General features: G+C 37.8%; 1 protein-coding gene across 1 annotated transcript in view; it reads left to right on the top strand.

The window, feature by feature from the left end:
* Positions 1–19,397, top strand: part of SLC16A7 (solute carrier family 16 member 7) — a 165,373-nt gene that overhangs the window by 84,465 nt on the left and 61,511 nt on the right. The window contains exons 3-4 of the mRNA XM_081084808.1: positions 10,727–10,858; positions 13,253–13,499. Of these exons, the coding sequence (XP_080940934.1) occupies positions 13,283–13,499 (217 nt within the window). The 5' untranslated portion in view covers positions 10,727–10,858; positions 13,253–13,282. The remainder of the gene's footprint in view (positions 1–10,726; positions 10,859–13,252; positions 13,500–19,397) is intronic.

The raw sequence follows: 19,397 nt of genomic DNA, 5'->3' as shown, positions 1-19,397 counted from the left end.
TCTTTCTTTCTTCCTTCCTTTCTTTCTTTCTTTCTTTCTTTCTTTCTTTCTTTCTTTCTTTCTTTCTTTTTTTTACAAAAAATCAAACTAAGAACCAGTGCGAAAGTCACTTGCTCAAAGGGTTACAACACTTTATTATAATACTGTGACACTTATTGTGATATATGTATTTAAATTTTTCAGTGTTGTATCTCTGTACGTCACATAAAGCAAGTTACAGGACATGAGTCATTCTAATCACTTGGCCATTGTACATTTCTAACAGTCGCTATTCCTTTCTATTCAGGCTGGTAGCACGTTTTATAGTATGACCCTTTGAACAATATTTATTAAAGTATTTGGTCCTAGTTAGTGCAAATAGTAACTCAGTTCTGTGTGAGAAATGTCTCTCTCAATAGACTTAATTATAGAAAAGTTAAGTGTATTAGACCTTTGGGGACCACACCATTGATCATTTCTTCACCTACACTCCCACTATTGGGCAAACTGAAAGAATTTACAAGTGTCTGACTTAAGCCTATAAAGAGGATACTATAGCTGAAGCCCATTAAAATGAACCACCCAGTGAATTTAGAGAAATGGTATTAGTCAGGATTCTAAAACTTGGAAGGAAAGGGCTGTGGAACTCTTAGGAACTTAATCAAGTTATTACTTGTGTCTTCTACTATACACAATGAGTGAAATTAATTTAGTGTTTTTATTTTTGTTCATAATCATTTGTCTCTACCCATGCTTCTCATGCTTCCATACCCGCTGACTTTGAGCTAAGCTATATGACAATAAAATGCAAGCCAATGACATACACGCCATGTCCAAGAGTAAGCTTTAAATGCGTTTGTTTGTATTGACTCTATACCTATAGTCCTTATGTTCCAATATGAGAACATGTCCCTTTAGTCTAGATCCCTAAAAATAAAAATCTGTTTGAAGGTCTGCTAAAACACCATAGCCAACCAAAGATATAGCTGACCCATAGCCTCCAAATAGCATGAAAATAAATAAGTATCTATTGTTGTAAATCCTAAGATACTGGAGTTGTTTGAGAGAACAACAAAATATCAGATTGGACATGTAAAACAAAATCCTCCAATATATACCGTGGGCTTTAGTGATGGGCAGCTGGTGGTCAGGAACCTGCTAGAGGAGTTAAGAAGAATGATAACTTGTGTTAGGCAGCAGCAAAATATTTTAAAATACTTTAGCTATGATATCTTGAAAGCCAGAGAATGCACACAGTGTAGTTGGGATTCTGGGACAAGAGATTTGGAGAAAAAAATGTTGGTAGCATGAGTTGGCTGTTATTAGCTACTAGAGGCCTGTTGCACGAATTCGTGCACCAGTGGGGTCCCTTGGCCTGGCCGGCAGGATCGGGCTGAAACCGGCTCTCCGACATCCCCTGAGGGATCTCGGATTCTGAGAGGGTGCAAACCAGGCCGAGGGACCCCACCAGTGCACAATTGGTGCCAGGGAGGGATGCAGGAGGTTGGCCAGCCAGGGAGGGACCATAGGAGGGCTCCAGGGCATGTCTGGTTCATCTCCCTCAGTCCCGATCAGCTAGACCCCAGCAGTAAGCTAACCTACCAGTCAGAGCATCTGCCCCCTGGTGGTCAGTGTATGTCATAGCGAGCAGTTGAGCAGCCTTAGCATATCATTAGTATATTACGCTTTGATTGGTTGAACCGATGACCAGATGACCAGACTCTTAGCTTATAAGGCTTTTATTATATAGGAGGTTTAATAGCTACTAGAAAAGGGAATGAAACTTTTCATCTTTGCACACAGGGATGAAAAGAGAAAAGGGACAAGCCACATATTACAGAGCTTGCAGGGTTGAAGAATACATTTCCCCCCAATCTTTAGTCTGGTAAAACATCCTCAAGCATGGCCTTCTCTAAATTCACTGGGTGGTCCATTTTAATGGGCTTCAGCTGTAGTATCCTCTTTCTTTTTTTAAAAGAAATATTTTTATTGATTTTAGAGAGGAAGGGAGAGGGGGAGAGAGAGAAATAGAAACATCAATGATTAGGGAATTGTTGACTGGTTGCCTCCTTCCTAGGGATTGAGTCTACAACTCAGCCATGTGCCCTGACTGGAAATCAAACAGATACCTCCTGGTTCATAGGTCTGCACTCAACCACTGAGCCACATCTGCCTCTTTCTTATGAAAATACATGTGATTGCTTTTAGGGACCACCTGGATAATCCAGGATAAGCTCCTCTCTTCAATTCTTTAACCTAATCAGACCTTTTTGCCATTCGTCTTAGTCTGTGGGAGTTACTATAACAAAATACTGTAGACTGGATGGCTTTCTGGAGGCTGGAAAGTCCAAGGTTAAATAGGTGCTAGCAGATTCAGTGCCTAGTGAGAACCAGCTTCGTGGTTCATACATGGCCATCTTCTTGTGTCTTCTCACAAGGCAGAAGGGACAAGGGAGCTCTCCTGGTGGCCTTCTTTTATAAGGGCACTAATCCTATCTAAGCCTATTCATGAGGGATCCACCCTCATCACCTAGGCGCCTTCCAAATTCCTCCTCACAGTGAAGATTAGGTTCTACATATGAATGGGCGTGGGGGGGTGCACAAACATTTAGTCTATAGCATTCCACACCTGGTCTTCTATAGTTGAAATTCTTCTCTCATGAAAATACATTTATTCCATCCTAATAGCCCCAACAATAGTCTTGTTCCAGCAACAGCTTAAAATTCAAAAGTCCAAAATCTCATCTAAATGTCATGGAAATCCAATATGGGTAAGACTTTAGGTTTGAATCATCCTGAGGCAAATTCCTCTCCAGCTGTGAACTTGTAAATATTTCAAAGTATAATGGTGAGGCAGGTATAGGCTACCTACTCTCATTCCAAAGGGAGAAATAGGAAAGAAGAAGGGGGTAACAGGTCCTAAGTCCCAAACCCAACATTAAACTTTAAGAGCAAACGACATTGTCATATGGTCAAGTATAATCTTCTTTGACTGGATGTTCTGCCTTTTTGACTCACTGGGGCTGTAGTTTCACTGCCACGACTCTAATGGGCTGGAGTCCACTGGTTCTTCAGGGCTCCCCTGGGCATGGCCTGGTTGGGGCTGTCTGCAGAGCCCCACCCCTGCAGCAGTCCTCTGCTTGGGCTCTGTCCCTGATGTCTACGGCTCTTTCTGGATGGGATCCCGAGCCTGCAGCTCTGCCTGGCATCTTTTGAAATCTAGGTGGAGACAGCCATGCCCCCAGAGCTCTTGCATTCTGCACACAGGCAGAGATGGTGGAAGAGTTTGTAAACCATGGGAGTTTTCATCCTGTATCTTCCAGAGGGGTGACCACAATGACCCCATACTCGGGCCCACTGGAACTGCACCTGGGGCAGCCAGGTGGCTCAGTGCTGGAGTGCAGAGAGCAGAACCAATGAGTGAGGCAGCACATGCCAAAGTCCCACATGCTCAGACAGACTCTCCTTTGAAACCACTCTGCCCCTGGGGCCCTGGTACTCGGCCTGTGAGGAATGAACAGCTTTCAGGATTTCTGAATTGTCTTGGGGGTCATTTTTCCACTGTCTTATAGTAACTCTGGCTTCTGTAGAGATGTATGACTAATCTTGTGGAATGGTGTTCCTTTAGTGTTTTTCTTTTTACCACACTTTCTCATCCTTTTCAGTATGGATGGTCTGAGAACTTTCCAAATATTTAAGTGCTGCTTCCTTTTTGATTAACAGCCCGCCTTTGTTCATTTCTCTCTTCTGAACATTTTAAATAATGCACATTAAAAAATGTATTCTTACAAATTGTTCTGCAATCCAAATATACAATAGATTGGAAAACATTAAAAAAAAAAGCCTTGGGCTGGGGGTCAGGGTAAGTTGGAGGGGATAAATTGGGGGGAGGGGAAAGGACATATGTAATACTTTTAACAGTAAAGATTAAAAAAGAAAAGCCAATGTAAAAAGACAGGTCAAACCAACCAGATCAGTACAGGTTTTATATGGCTCTGACTTTACAGTTTTCTTGCTACATCATCAATGCCAGAAATCTGTTCCTTCAGCTGGCTCCATTGCTTGGGATTTAAGGAAATACCTTTTCTTCTGGTTTCATTTCACTTTCTGGATCCATTCAACATTCTCTAATATCAGTTAGGACTTTTCCTTTCAAATCCTGAACGCTGACAGACCTCATTTTCCCAGTCTGAAACATTATCTCTACTGCTTAGAAGATGACGGGCTCTTGAAGCTTCAGTAGTCTTTTGCTTCTTATTTTATTTTATTTTATTTTTTATTAAATTGATTGGGGCGACATTGGTCAACATGAACATATAGGTTTCAGATGTGGGTTCCGATGTTACAACATCTGTCTATTGCACCATGTGCCCATCACCCAGAGTCAAATCTTCTCCTGTCACCTTATATTAGGACCGCCTTCTCCCTCCACCCCCTTCCTTCTGGCAACCACCACAATGCTGTTTGTGTTCATGAGTTTCAGTTTTATATCCCACATATGAGTGAAATCATAGCTTTTTAACTTTAGCTTTTTCTGACTGACTTACTTCACTTAGCATAATGTTCTCAAGGTGCATCCATGTTGTTGCAAACAGCACTGTTTCATCCTTTCTTATGGCTGAGTACTATTCCACTGTGTATGTGCCACATCTTCTTTATCCAGTTCTCTATTGTGGGACGCTTTGGTTGTTTCCATGCCTCGGCCACCGTGTGTAATGCTGCAACAGGGATGTTCGCTCTCTCACTGCTCCATGCTCACCCTGCTGGGCTCCCCGCTCCCTCTGGCCCCACAGCCCTCTGTTCCTCCAGCCTGGCCAATAGAAGTGCCTGCTACTGCCAGCTTTCTTCCTTCTCCCTGCAGGCCGAGCCCTGAGCCACAGGCTACAGAGCTGCATCTGCGGGCCCGCTGCGCTTTTCTCTCTTCTCATTTTCCCGTTTAATCCCGGATCCCACCTTTACGTGTTTCATTGTGAGGGTCTCTTAGGTGTGAATCTGGGTTGAGCAGGGAAGGGATTTCTTTGTTGAATTATGGATGGTTAACTTGTTGAAATGTCCAGGAGAAAAGAAAAGTTGAACCCTTATGCTGCCATTCCTCTGACATCACCAGTCTTTTGCTTCTTTATAGGTTTTTCTGAAGAAACATGCCTTCTCCTCTTTAACTCTTTGTCAACTTCACTGTCAGAATCGCTTCCAGAAGAGCTTGAAGAAACAAGTTCCTTTGATTTGGGCAGTGCTCCGCTCCTGCAGCCGACCATCCCTGTGCTCGCTCTCTCGCTCACTACTCTCTTCTGACTTTTTCCTCTAAGGAGCCAGGAGGAATCAAGGCCACTCCTTCAACGTTTTGCTTAGAAATATCTTCAGCTAAATGTCCAATTTCATCACCGCTCCTACAGTAGAAGTTAGAAGATGATCGTAATTCAGCCAAGCTCTTTTCCACTTTATAACAAGGACATTCTATCCCCCATTGTCCAGTAACATTTTCCTCATTTCCATCTGAGACTTCATTAGAATGGCCTTTATGTTCTGTATTTCTACCATTTTCTATTTAAGATGACAGGTATTCTTTTAAGAAGATGTAGGCTCTCTTTATAGCTCTGTGCTTTTCTTTCTAGGCTCTCACCAGAATTGCTCTCAACAGTCATTACAGGCAAGAATCTTTTTCTAGTATGTACCTCAGAACTCCCTGTCATGCAGTTCCAAAGCCACTTTCACATTTGTAAGTATTTCAGGGAGCTCTCTGGGACCTCATTTATAAGGGTACTAATTCCGTTTACAAAGTCTTCACTCTAATGACCTAATTGCCTTCCAAAAGCCCCATCTCCTAATGCCATTATATTGGAGATTAGATATTAACATGAGAATTTGGGGGAACACAAATATTCAGTCTATAGGACCATGTAAAGCATATTATAGATCTGGGGGTTAGGACAGGATATGGACATCCTTTTGGCAGTCACTATTCAGCCCACTATAATTGTCTTTTCAAAATTCTAAAAGTATAGTATTAGGGGAACTGTTTAGTATGGGATATCAATGTCTAATTTTTCATAAATAATTCTGTGCTGGTTCATATTATTTTCCCATTATAAAAACAATTTTAGTTAGTTTGACCCTATTACAATGAACATTTTCAGAGCCCTTTTAACTGCAGCTATAATTTACATCTAAAAATAGGTTTTGTGTTACTGACATTTTGTGGGCCATGCACTATTGACACCTCTCTTGTCTAGTTGTCAAAGTGAATCAGTCAGTAGGGTTTAAAAGATGGACCACTTTAAAAAAAAAACAAAAAAAAACGAAACAAACACAACTTTCCAGGACTAGATTCCAATTTTAATTCAGTTATGTGTTGGAAAAGAAAATATTTGGTTCAGCTTAATTCCTGTTATAAAGTTGGGCGAGTTGTCACCTAAACTTAAACATTGTACATTAATTTGGCACTCCTATATCCTTTTATGTAATAAAGAGGAAATAGAGAGCAAAGGAGCATATTAATTCCTTTAGGTGAAAACAGGCCGTTTTAGAGGTAAGATGTAAAGAATAATAACTCGTGCTTTAGCTCTAAACCAGCGGTTCTCAACCTGTGGGTCGCAAACAATGAAAATACATCCTGCATATCAGATATTTACATTACGATTCATAACAGTAGCAAAATTACAGTTATGAAGTAACAATAAAAATAATTTTATGGTTGGGGTCACCACAACATGAGGAATTGTTTTAAAGGGTCACAGCGTTAGGAAGGTTGAGAACCACTGCAACTATCTAGAAAAATTTATTGTGAAGCCAATAGTCTCCTAACCACTACTGATTTAATTTGGGATTAGTTTGCTAAGTACATTATTTCTGGACTGTATTTTGAAACATAAACTTCTGGATGCCACAGACCAGGGGTGGAGAATGTCCGACACGTGTGCATGCTTTATAAGGCCCACAAAATCATTTGGTCTGGCCCCGCCAAGTCATTAGGGGGTGAGTTAATTAAATGTTTGACCAAGTTCAGCAGGCTAATTTTTAAGTTGATAATTTTGTATGGCCCACTTCTGATGTTATATATATCCAAATGGCCCTTGGCAGAAAAAAGTTTCCACACTCCTGGCATAGACTATTTAATTGATGTATCCTGATTTAGATTTGGTAAGTTGAAGAAATAATTATTCATAAAACATGTAAAGAAACATTCTGATATTCTTTACAGCTGAATGAGAAAGACCCTTGAATATAATACTAGAGTATAACTATTGACCATTGCTGATATTTTCATTACTTTTTTTTCCTTTAATTCTCACCCAAGGATATGTTTTTATTAATTTTAGAGAGAAAAGAAGGAAAAGGGAGAGAAAGAAACATCAATGTGATAGAGAAACATTAAGTGGTTGCCTGCGGAATGCACTCTGACCAGGGATCAAACCCACAACCTGGGTATGTGCCCTGACTGAAAATCAACCTGCAACCTTTCAATGTATGGAATGATGCTCCAAACAACAAAACCACACCTGGCAGAGCTAGTTGCATTACTTCTTTATCCTAGATCTTCTTCATAAAGTAATCAACACAGATTGATTTCTAGAAGATAAGGCAAAGTTCTTGGGGGTTAGCATATCCTCTCACATAAGTTTTTGACAAACACTTTGTGGGGGTTCAGAATGAGCCACCCCAATATGTGCCTCTGTGGTGTGCAGATTACTTTGAGCTAAAGGCAAACCTAGTCACAGACTCAGGAGAAACTTCTGCCCCTCCCTTAACTACCTAGAAGTACTTGAATCAGGGGTCTCGCCCATAATAAGACACTATCAGAGATAACTTTACGTATCTGTAGACCAGGGCAGACTTCTATCTACTGAACATCTGCTCTTAGCATCCTGCCATGACCCTTTGAAGCCCCACGATGCCTTCCCTCCCTAGCTCAGGGTGTCCCATATACCTCAATCGCCCTTTCTGTCTTTGAACCTCTTGTGCATGTGGGGTCTCTGACTCTCTCATGTATGTGGGTTCCCATACATATGTATGTATTAAATGAGCCAGAAGAATCTGGAGGGTAGAGGGAAGTGTATTCCTCCCCCACAACTTGAAATAGTCAGATATTTTCAGTAGTCATCAAGTCACCTTCTTGTTAACAACAATGATATATTGTAGTCTGTATTTTCAAAAACATTATAAAAAGATAGGTATGAATAAGTTGGAACAATGATGAATTTCTTTTTTTTTTTTAAATATATTTTATTGATTTTTGACAGAGAGGAAGGGAGAGGGATAGAGAGTTAGAAACATCGATGAGAGAGAAACATCGATCAGCTGCCTCCTGCACTCCTCCTACTGGGGATGTGCCCGCAACCAAGGCACATGCCCTTGACCGGAATCGAACCCGGGACCCCTCAGTCCGCAGGCCGACGCTCTATCCACTGAGCCAAACCGGTGCTGGCAAGGAACAATGATGAATTTCTAAAGATTTTGAAGGATAGTTGGGATTTTGCATTCCAAAGAACAAGTATTTGAATTCCAATGGACAAGGCAGGAGAGATTATGTGCAAAAATTGAACTTGGGACTTCATCATGGAGGCAAAACTGAAGGAGGATATTTGTAAGCAGCCAGAACAGTCTCCAAGTTGGTGTGTTCAAGTGGAATCAGTAACAATGGGCCAGACAAAAAGACACTAGTCATGGTACCAATCTGATCACTTGCTGGACGTTACACTTTGGAAAAATCACTTCACACCTCTGATTTTTTATATCTGCATCTATAAGTGTGATTAAAAAATACAACTTTCTCTTAGTTTTGGGCATTATGATAAGTCATTGAATCTTTAGAAAAATATGAAATTCTCTAAAGTAATTTGTTTTCAATGCATTCTGTTATAACTAAAACCCATTATAAAACATGGGATATATGTAAATTGCAGATAAACCAAATTTGCTGATAACCACTGCCCAGATTCCAGCTATAGTAATTTACACTCTTTTTTTTTAGAAGAGAATAAGCTTTATGCCTATTTGGACTGAAGGAAACTTTCCAGAATAGTTGCTTTCCCAAATTCAAGGACAGCCTCCTCACTTGCTTTAAGAATTTTTGGTCTTATATTGTCTTTTTGTTCTTTGTGTTTTTCTTTGTGTGTGTTTTTTTTGTTTGTTTTTTGTTTTGTTTTTTGTTTTTTTTTGTCAAATACACAAATTCTAAAATACTGTCTTTTATTTTTAAAACCAAAGGCCAATATATGCTTTGTATAACAATATCTGCATAAATGTGTATTAAAATATACTATATTAATCGATGTAGAGAAAGGAATGTAAAATCTTTTCTTATTGCCATTCCTACCAGGAGGGAAAAGCTCTAGATATGGATTGGTCTAGACTAGTTAGTTTAAGGCGCTGTGAAAATTTTGTAGAATTTAGAACGTGGACTTGTCAAGATTTCTGTTATTATGATCCTTGTGTGGGCCTTCATAAACCATAATGATAATTGGGCATAGACTGGAGGGACAGAGCCCAATTTTTAGGAATGTCTCATGCTTTCCTCTGAGGCTTTGCCCTGAACTCAAGCCAGCTCTCTCTGCCTGAGGGAACAGAGAGAAAATGTATTTCCTACCTGTGGATGTGCTGGTTCCTTGGGGTAGGATGGAGCTGCTATGCTTGAGCTATCTGGCTTAAAAAAGTCACCAAGGCTCCCAAGGATGTGCACCTGTGCCCACTGCAGTGACCCAGACTTAGGAGGCCCATTTAGGTGAGCTCATCCTTTTCAGCACAAGTTAAAACTTTAATTTTGGCTTTATCTCTCAGATTTTATCCATGACTTTCTAATTTCCAGTCTTCATTCCCCTCCCCTCAGTTTCTCACTGACTTGGCTACTAGAGCGCAGACTTTCTTCATTCTCTCATACCAACCTCATCTGACCTAACGGCTGGTCAGCTTTCACTCACCACTTCAGGCCAGGAGGCCCTGGATGCAAGGCAGGCAGCTGGTTATGTAATACAAAGAGTTGACTTTTTCTTAGTGTTAATCTAAGCAAGGGAATGTTTGGGCCAAACCAAATAAACTCTTAAGGACTAGCTGCTATACAGTCACCACCAGATTTAAGATGAAATAAAGATATTTGATGTATTAGGGAGGGTTAGCAGGTTCATCTGTCACACAGACTCGATTAGGAGGTTTGAATTCTAAATCAGAGGATTCCTAAAATACTTTTCTTTCTCATGACCTTGTCTGTCTCATTGTAAGACATGTGTATTATTGATAGTATTTCTAATAATTTTCTTTTAAAAATTTCTCCTTATTTTCATTGTCAATGGATATTTTCTTTAACTGAATTACACTCAATGAATGCCAATAAATTACCTTCTCATATTGGTGGATATGTAATCTATTGTTGCTTATTGTTTCAAAAACTAATTCTTCATTTTATATTTTTTCTCATGCACATATTTAATCATTTTGTTCATACTTTAGTTATCCTTTGAATGGATTGGCAAAGAAATATAAACCTAGATATATGTATATATGCATGCAAGGTGAGGCAAAAGTGGTTTACAGTTGTTCATATGGGAAATAATACAAAATTAATAAATAATACATGAATAAACTTTGTGTTTTGCATACTCACAACTGCAAATCTACTGTTGCCCAATCCTGTATATTCAGTTTTGCTCATTATTAAACCTTAGTCACAATGTACTGGAACGAGTTATAGCTAGTGGCTCCAGTGAGACTTGTAGAACTCAATTATATATGTAACCCATGTTTTCTATTTCTTTAGATAATCTGGAGTCTGCTCTACCTCTCTTCCTCTGTATTGCCTTCAAATACCACACTTCGAGGAATAGTGACTGGACTTACCAATTCCAGGTATAAACCAGAGAAATCTGTTCAAGTGGGAATCTGTCGACAGGTAAAGTTATACTCCGTTTTCTTGATTATGCCCCAACAAATAAAAGCCATTAGTTGTATAAAATATTATAGAATTGAGCAAGGGACAATAAATGAGGCCAATGAGTGTGTCTGATTTGGACCTTGACTATTAGTCATCTCAAGAGTTGTTAATAATGAACAGGTGACAAACTTGAAAGTATAATTTTTCAAGGGTTAATTGGTCTTGAGTTCACTTTGCAATGATTTAGTTAAGATATCATCAGATTTCAATTTATATGGAAGAAACAAAACAGGTAGGAGATAAGAAAGTGTTAAGAGGTATATAAGTAGTTACTTGCAATTTGTAGTATGTTGTTACAATTAAAATTAAGGAAATATGCTATAAATAGAAAATAAAAGATCATATACTAAGATAAACTGCTAAATTGTGCAAAGAGGAAAAAACAGCTCAATCATATAATGGTTTCACTTTTTTCTTTTTTTAAGATATATTTTTATTGATTTCAGAGAGGAAATGAGAAGGAAAGAGATAGAAACATCCATGATGAGAGAGAATTATTGATTGGCTGCCTCCTGCCCACCCCTCACTGGGAATCCAGCTGGCAACCCAGGCATGTGCTCTGACCAGGAATTGAACCGTGATCTCCTGGTTCGGGCAATGAGTTCACTTTTTCTGTGAGCATAGATTTCTATATGTAAAATAGAAATCTCAACATCAACCTAGCTCTTTAGTAAATGTTAATATTAATATTTATAACATAATTGAATATTAGTAAATTTCAGTATTATTCACTTGATATGGTTATCTTAAAATGTAGAATTAAAATTAGTTAGAAATGTTATTATGACTCTTGAAATGACTGAAAAATAAATCATCCAGTTGTATTTTTAAGTGTTTACTATAGCAGATGTAATAAAAGCTATGAGTTTAAACTCATGAATTAATAATGAAAGATTTTTTTTTACTTTATACAGCAGGAAAATTGCAGAATAAGGTCTTTAAATTTCATAATTATTTGTACGCTCTGGTAATAAAATAAAGTTAGATGCCCACATAAATGCCCTTTGGGATTTCCTTAGTATTCTCCCATGTTTTAAAAAAAGATATTTTCAAGCAATAAGAAGTTTGACTACTTTAAAATATACTAACAAACTTGACTAATATGTAAATTCATATTCTTCAGACAACTTTCAAAGGTCGATTGCTATTTCCAGGTCATTTAACCCACATGTACAACATCTCTTTTTCTCTTTCTTTCTTAAGTATTAATACTTTAAAAAATATATTATTTCCAGTGCTCCTGTGCTATAAGCTGAAATTCAAATTACATATACAGATAATTTTTGTTATTGCCAAGAAAGCAAAAATTATTACAAAAGCAGACTGTAAATATACTGAAGACATTCAAATCTTTCATGTCATCAGCGTGTATCAATTAGTAGAACAGGGCAAATGGTGATCAAATACTTAAAGTCCTAATCAGACTAATTACACAAGAAAAAAATATCAAAGGCATCCAAATCAGAGTGAAAGAAGTAAAATTGTCTCTGTTTACAGAAACCCTAAGATTTTGCCAAAAACTATTGCACTCATCAGTGAATTCAGTAAAGTTGCATAATACAAACAAATATTGGTGTTAGGGAACAAAGTTGTTTGCAATTTAATATCAATTGTATGAAATTATGTGTGATCATTGTTTCCACAAGAGAGTGGGTTGTAAAGCAAACAGTTATATTCCTTGGCATAACCAAAAAGAGAGTACCTTTCTTTTAATAAACAATAAAGTACTATCCATCTGACTAAGATAATATCATTGCTACAAAAAATATGTAAAATCTTTCATTAAGAAATTTTCTAAACCTATAAGATTAGAAATTGTATGGTTTTAATGACCTAAGTTAACTTTAATGCAATTCCAAGTTGGAATTGCATTCTTATAGGTTTAGAAAACAGATCAGTGCTAAAGTATTTTTAAGTAACCTCAGTTATTTTTTTTCAATAAATGGTAATATAAAAACTCAAACATTTTGTATTAAAAAATATTCTGTTTTAAGTGATGCTAGCTCCATTTTCTTTATACTTAGAAATCAGATTGAGATTGCTCTTATTGTTTTTTGGTTGGTACTTCAGTACAGATCTGAAATCTTAACTTTTCTTCAAGTAATATTTGCTTCCATAAACAAATTAAATGCTTTCAGGTCCTAGCACATAGCAGTCAAAGTTACATACCTCATTCCATTATTCAAGTTCCTTTTCTGAAAACTTTCTGAGTACACGGGTATTAAAAATATTCATGAAAGATGGTATAATTGTAGCTCCAACTGGAAAATACTATTTATTTTAATGTTGATCAAGAGTGAAATATAAAAATGAAAATAGGGTTTAAATCTGTATTTCATTATTTGAATACAGGTTACCTGAATTGCAAAGAGAAGAGCAGAAATGCCACCACCTGCAGGTGGCCCACCACTACACCCACCTCCTGATGGAGGATGGGGCTGGGTAGTGGTTGCAGCGTCTTTTATCTCCATCGGATTCTCCTACGCATTCCCCAAAGCCATCACAGTATTCTTCAAAGAAATTCAGCAAATATTCAGCACCAGCTACAGTGAAATAGCATGGATATCATCCATTATGCTGGCTGTAATGTATGCAGGAGGTAAGGTTCTTTTGAATAAACATAATTCTGGATTAAGAAAACAATTCGTCCACCCCACAATGTTGTACATGTGGCATTTTGGTATAGGAAAACCCTGTTTTCATATGAGCCACTTAAAATCAACTAAACTGGTAATTGGAATGGAATTTTTAATAATTTTAGTGAATCAGGATCATAAACTATTCACATCATTCTGAGTCTTACTAGAATAGTTGTTTGAATGAGGATTTCTTTGTACAACCTAAGATTTACTAAATTATGGACCTTCTAAGCATCCATTTAATTTGGAATAAAGTCTATAGACTACAGTGTTAGTATCATCTCTTACGATTGCTACAGTTAGTAGAAATTTTTTCTCCTGAATGAGAAACTGTGAATGTTGTTGACAGTTGATAAGCCAAGGAAGTACTTCACCTTAAGCTGTGAAAATGGAGTGTGATTATGTACCTTTTGGGTCCATTCAGGTTTGCATGATTGAAATAATTCTTTATCTCTGTACTCATTAAATATGACACTTTAAAATTTAAATGGTTGCCTGACAATTATCTTGTTACATTTCATATTCAAATGAGGATTATTCATGAGGGATAATGAATAAATCAAAGTACCATGTCGTTTCTGAATGTTAAATATTATATATGTATATATAGAAATGAATTAGTGCGTTTGTATGCCACCTATCTTCTTTAAATCAATTTCAACAGCAGAGCAGACTGTCTTATAGATTTTTTTAAGTCATTGAAATATTTAGATTTGAGTTTTTATTTTTCAATGGCATATGTGACTTTAAGAGACAGGTATAAACTCAGAATACACTGCTTAAAGTACTCATACAAGTCATCTAGTGGAATTTGTTTCTTTCCAAGTGAGGATAACATGGCTCATAGTGATCAAACTATATCATTAGTAACAATATCCAATATTTATTAGTATTAAATTTCAGCTAAGACCTCTCTAAATGTTTGCTGTGTGTCATATGACCTAATCTTCTTAATAATCTATAAAATAAGTATTAACTTCTGTCCATTCTGTAGCTGAGGACATAGAGAGAAAACAAAATGTATTTCCAAGTCAAACAGCTCATTAGTGGCAGATAGAAACTGAGACCCTAAGCATTTCATCACTGTGCTGTTCTGCCTTTCTCATGTCTCCCTCTTAACCTGAAGAAAATGACAGACCTAATTCAGGCCTTTGCCCACCAAAGTCATTTGTTTAGTGACATAATAATTATTCTTTAGTATATTGTCTGTTGTACACCAGGTAAAAATTTCCCCCAGTAATCCTGTGTGTGATTGTGTGTGTGTCTGTGTTTTCCACTTTTCTGTATGTTAGCAATTTTACATTAATTCAGTATATGTCTACCGTACCCGTTTGGTTATGTTAAATTGGTGCATTTTCCCTCAGTAACAATAGGTATCTTTAAAATGCTATTTGGCTATGTCATTGAAAAATTCTGCTTCTAAATCACTTTCTGAGATCCTCCTTTGGAAGTGGCTTGAAGGCTTATGACTGCTATTTCTGATGACTGTAGAAGTAGTAGATATTGTGCTTCAGGTTTTCTTTCTCTATCCCAGGGGTCAGGGTTCTTTATAATGATTTGCTAGAGCAACACACAAAGTCATCTTGTCCTGAGCTCCACAATGTGCTAATGTTAAGGTATGTTGCCCCCCCCCCCTTTTTAATATAACAGAAACAGATTCCTTTAGTGAATTACCATTTCTATTGAATTTAGAATTCAGGTCCTTTATATTCATAATTTCATGTTGAGTAGATTGTTGGTGAACTCATAAGCAAGAAAAAAATTATATAACTTTTTAATTAAGTCAAGACTTAATTGACTTTATTAGTTTTAAGCAAACAACCTCAAAGTCCCAGCACCTAGCGGCTATACTGGTTTATTGCGCTCAAGCAGTGCATTATCAAGCAGTGTTTCACCCAGTGGCTATGCATTGCATAAGGCCTTGCAGTGTCTCTAAGTCTGCTCCGTCTGGACAGAGAATGAATGCCGGCAGCATGGAAGGTCAATGGGATATTTTAGGGGCCGGATCTGGAAGGAAAAAATAAAGTATTTCTGCGCTCATTCCACTGGTTAGAACTCTTACACCTCCCTACCTAGAGGCAGGGCTTGGGGTTGCTGGGAAACGCAGGCTTCCTGTAGCATCCAGTGAGACTCAGACAGAGCTTGATATCCCAACGATCATTCTCCACTCAGTGAAAGTAGGATGTGTTTATTTTTTCTTTAATATTTGAAAGGTCTCTATTTATAGAGGCCTTTTAGAATGATGATTATAAAATAAATGCAAAGACCGTAAGGTGAAAAGGCATATAATTTCCTATAAAGCATGAATCTCTCTACCAAGTGACTAAAATATCCTATTCAACATAATGCTAATTGCATTAGCTTACGGAACATCTAAGATCTGACACACTCATTAGGGCTTAGCACTCAAGCTATTAATCACCACAGTGGGGTCACTGGGTAAGATGGAGTGTGGTCAGAGGCCTGGCCTATGATGTCAGGGCTGGAGTCTCTTGTAGTAATTAGTTGGCATCTGGGCTTTGGTAGCAAGGTATCATCTTCCCTTCTGATGTCCGTATTAAAAATGAAGCTAATAATATGTATGCAGGAAGGATGGGCAGGAATGCAAATTATGTTTATCCCTTACTTCATTCTTAGAGTAATGGCATTAAGTTACACAACCCATCTGCTTGTCCATATGGTCTCCTGAACTTCTAACGGATCTCAGCAATAGGTCAAACAGAGTGGTCACCCCATTAATAAAGCACTAAGTAGAGGTAGAGAACATATTAAAATTCAAACTTCCCACATTGTTTTAAATGGAAATGAGGATTTATTTTGTAAACAGTGATTACACAGGATTACCTTTTAGTGCAATCTTCAGCTTTGTTACTCTATCAAAAGATAATGTGAACGGGGTTAGCTACATAATTACTGAATACAGATTTGGAGCTGCCAGTATCTGTGAGGACCGCATGTTGTTTTTCTGGGGATGTATTTGTTACGACTTGGAAGACTCAGTCGTTTTGGAGAGTGGGGTTGGCCCTGTCTTCTTGGTAGCTTACTCTTCCGTTTTATGTGAGTGGTGAGCACCAGTTGTGCTAAAGCAAGGGTGATGTTTTCATGATGCACTGCTCTACACAGGAGACCGAGCGTTAGACCAGTGGGCTTATTTTACTGGAGGCCAAGAAGCAAAAAGTTTTAGGCATAGGAGGTTGGTGACCATAATATACAATGTGTATTTTCCTATTCTTTTTAAAGTCTAAATAAATGTATTATATTATTTTGCTTTATGCTTTAAATATTTTTCAGAATAAAGGAGACAAAGTAAGTCATATAGGGCGGTATCTTAGCTTTGATGATATAATAAAAAATTTTATTCCGTTCCTGTGCTTGAGGTACCAAAGGCTTTCATCTTAGCTTCACAAAAACTAGAGAGAACCGGGTACACATGGACAGTCCTGGGCAAGCAGGCGGGGTGCTTCTTATGCCTAAGCCACAGTAGAATTTTTTTTTTCATCCAGGAACATAGATATTGCTGAAGTTTTCCTAGGAAGTACAGTACAGTGTGGCAGGAACTGTTATGCTCACCATTCATCCAGGGTCTCTGTGTATTTCGCAGCTTCTTTACATGTAGGTTGAAGCCAAGTGACTGGTTCTGACCAATCAATTGTGAGTGGAGGAATATAGGCCCCCCAGGACACCTGGACAAGGCAGTTCCAGCTGGTGTGCATCTTCCTCTTCCCTCGTCCCTACTGCAGCAGCCTAATTTCATATGACATGGCTACAAGGGGAAGGTCCTGGGTCCACTTATACTTTGAATGAGTAAGAAACATTTTGTATTATGCTTCTGCGGTGTACTATGCAAAACAACCTAGGTTATACTGATCAATACAAACACGAAGGGTTAGATTGTTGTGTAGCTACAATATACTAGTAAATTATGTAAATTATGAGGGGGGACTAGTACAGACTATGGGATGACCTTACTCATTTAACTTATGTCATGAGAAGGTTTGTAGGTGTGCTACTTCTTCAAATCTCTGTTAAAGAAGAGGAAGACTTCAGTATCTCAATGAATGCCATGGATGTTTCTTTCAGAAGAAGGAACCATTATACACTCCCTCAAACAGCATTTCTATTAGGATTGAGAATATGCAACAGGTGTTTTTTTTTTCAAATAACTTTTCAAAGGACCTTATAAAAATAGAAATTTTATGATTTTATATACTGTGAGTGACTTAAGTCTCATGGGTTATATCAGAGAATTGGTAATCCGCCCCCCCCCCCCCTTTTTTTTTTAAATCCTCACCTGAGGATATTTTTTTAATTGATTTTAGAGATAGAGGAAAGGAAAGAGAGAAGGAGAGAAAAACAAACAAACAAAACATCTATATGAAAGAGAAACATCCATGGGTTGCCTCCCATATGCACCTGCAACCCGGGAATATGCCCTGACCAGGAATCGAACCCACAATGCTTCATTGCACAGTATGATGCTCCAACCAAATAAGCCACACTGGCCAGAGCTGGAAATACCCTTTGAATGTGTACTTCTTTCTTTGTTTTAACAGTAGTGACTTTGGCTGAGTAATTACACTACTCCAGAGAAGTTTCTAAATGCTTAATCCAATGTCTGTTCTTGAGCAAGAATTTATTCATCTGGTTAGAATTACAAATGCAGATGTGGGGTTCATAGGTCTGACCTTAGGGCGAGACTTCTGGCTGTGGCAGAAACTCTAGCTTTGCCCAATTATTGCTCAAATATCTGTGATCATCAGAGGTGGGGATATAAAAGTAATCCAGTATTATAATTGGGGAGAAAGCCTTATATAATCCCACTCATTCACTTATTTACCCTACAGATAGGCATTGAGCATCTGCAGTGTGCCTGGTACTGGCTTGAGTCTGGGAAAGTCTTATCAGGCCATCAGACACAGGCTGTGCTTTCATGATCTGAAATAGATATTTTCACCTTTATTTAATTATACTTGTTATACAGACAAGTAAAGGAACACAATCATTGCCATGAAACTATGTAAAAATTGAATGTCTTATAGCTAAGTGACCAGGAAATGTTGCTCTGAACTAAACTTGAAGGATGAGGACACAGCATTAATCAAAGGAAGGGAAATACTTCAGACTCACCTGATCTCTTCAGATGATGAGTAAAACATATCTGTAAATAAGACTCTGAGTGAAATCTGAGTAATGAACAAAGGGGAACAAAAGGAAAAACATTTTGTATGTGTAAGTGATTTGGAGTTTCTTTTAATTTTTCTAAACTTTCACCAGGAAACCCAATATTCATGATTTACATTGATATAGAAGCAGAAGAATCATCTATAGACCAAAATCATGAAAGTATCACTTTAGCCCTTTTAATTAAGAGAAAATAAATCAGTAAGTTAAAAATATTTGAGATTTTTCCTCAACTGGTGCAAACTGTTTTAATACCAGTGGGAAAATGAAATGGTATGTGCTGTGGAAATGACAGTTGTGAAATCCCTGTGGCACAAGTAACAGATGGTTGCTTATTGGACTTCTGGGCAAGAACTGGGCTATGGAAACTATTTTTGAAACATGTCTGTCTCAGTGTTGCAGACTTCTATGATCTCCCAAAGAGTGGACATGGATCTAAAGATTGAGAAACTTTTAAAAGTTTCTGGATATTCTTTGATCCTTTTTTGGGGGACAAACTTTGTTTGTTTCTCTATCAGAAACATGCAAAGGGTTGAATTTTGATAACTTTATTTAGAGTGTCCTTGAACACCTAGAGGTGGTCATTAACCTTCCAAATGTTTCTTGGGTCCAAGAAGTATTTCACGATTAGTTTAAAGTACATGGAAAATATCTATGTTGAGTTAGTTTTGCCTTTT

Source organism: Myotis nattereri, assembly GCF_964212035.1.
Source record: "Myotis nattereri genome assembly, chromosome: 2".
In the NCBI taxonomy this organism is placed as follows: domain Eukaryota; kingdom Metazoa; phylum Chordata; class Mammalia; order Chiroptera; family Vespertilionidae; genus Myotis; species Myotis nattereri.
This window is presented reverse-complemented; position numbering and strand designations above follow the sequence as displayed.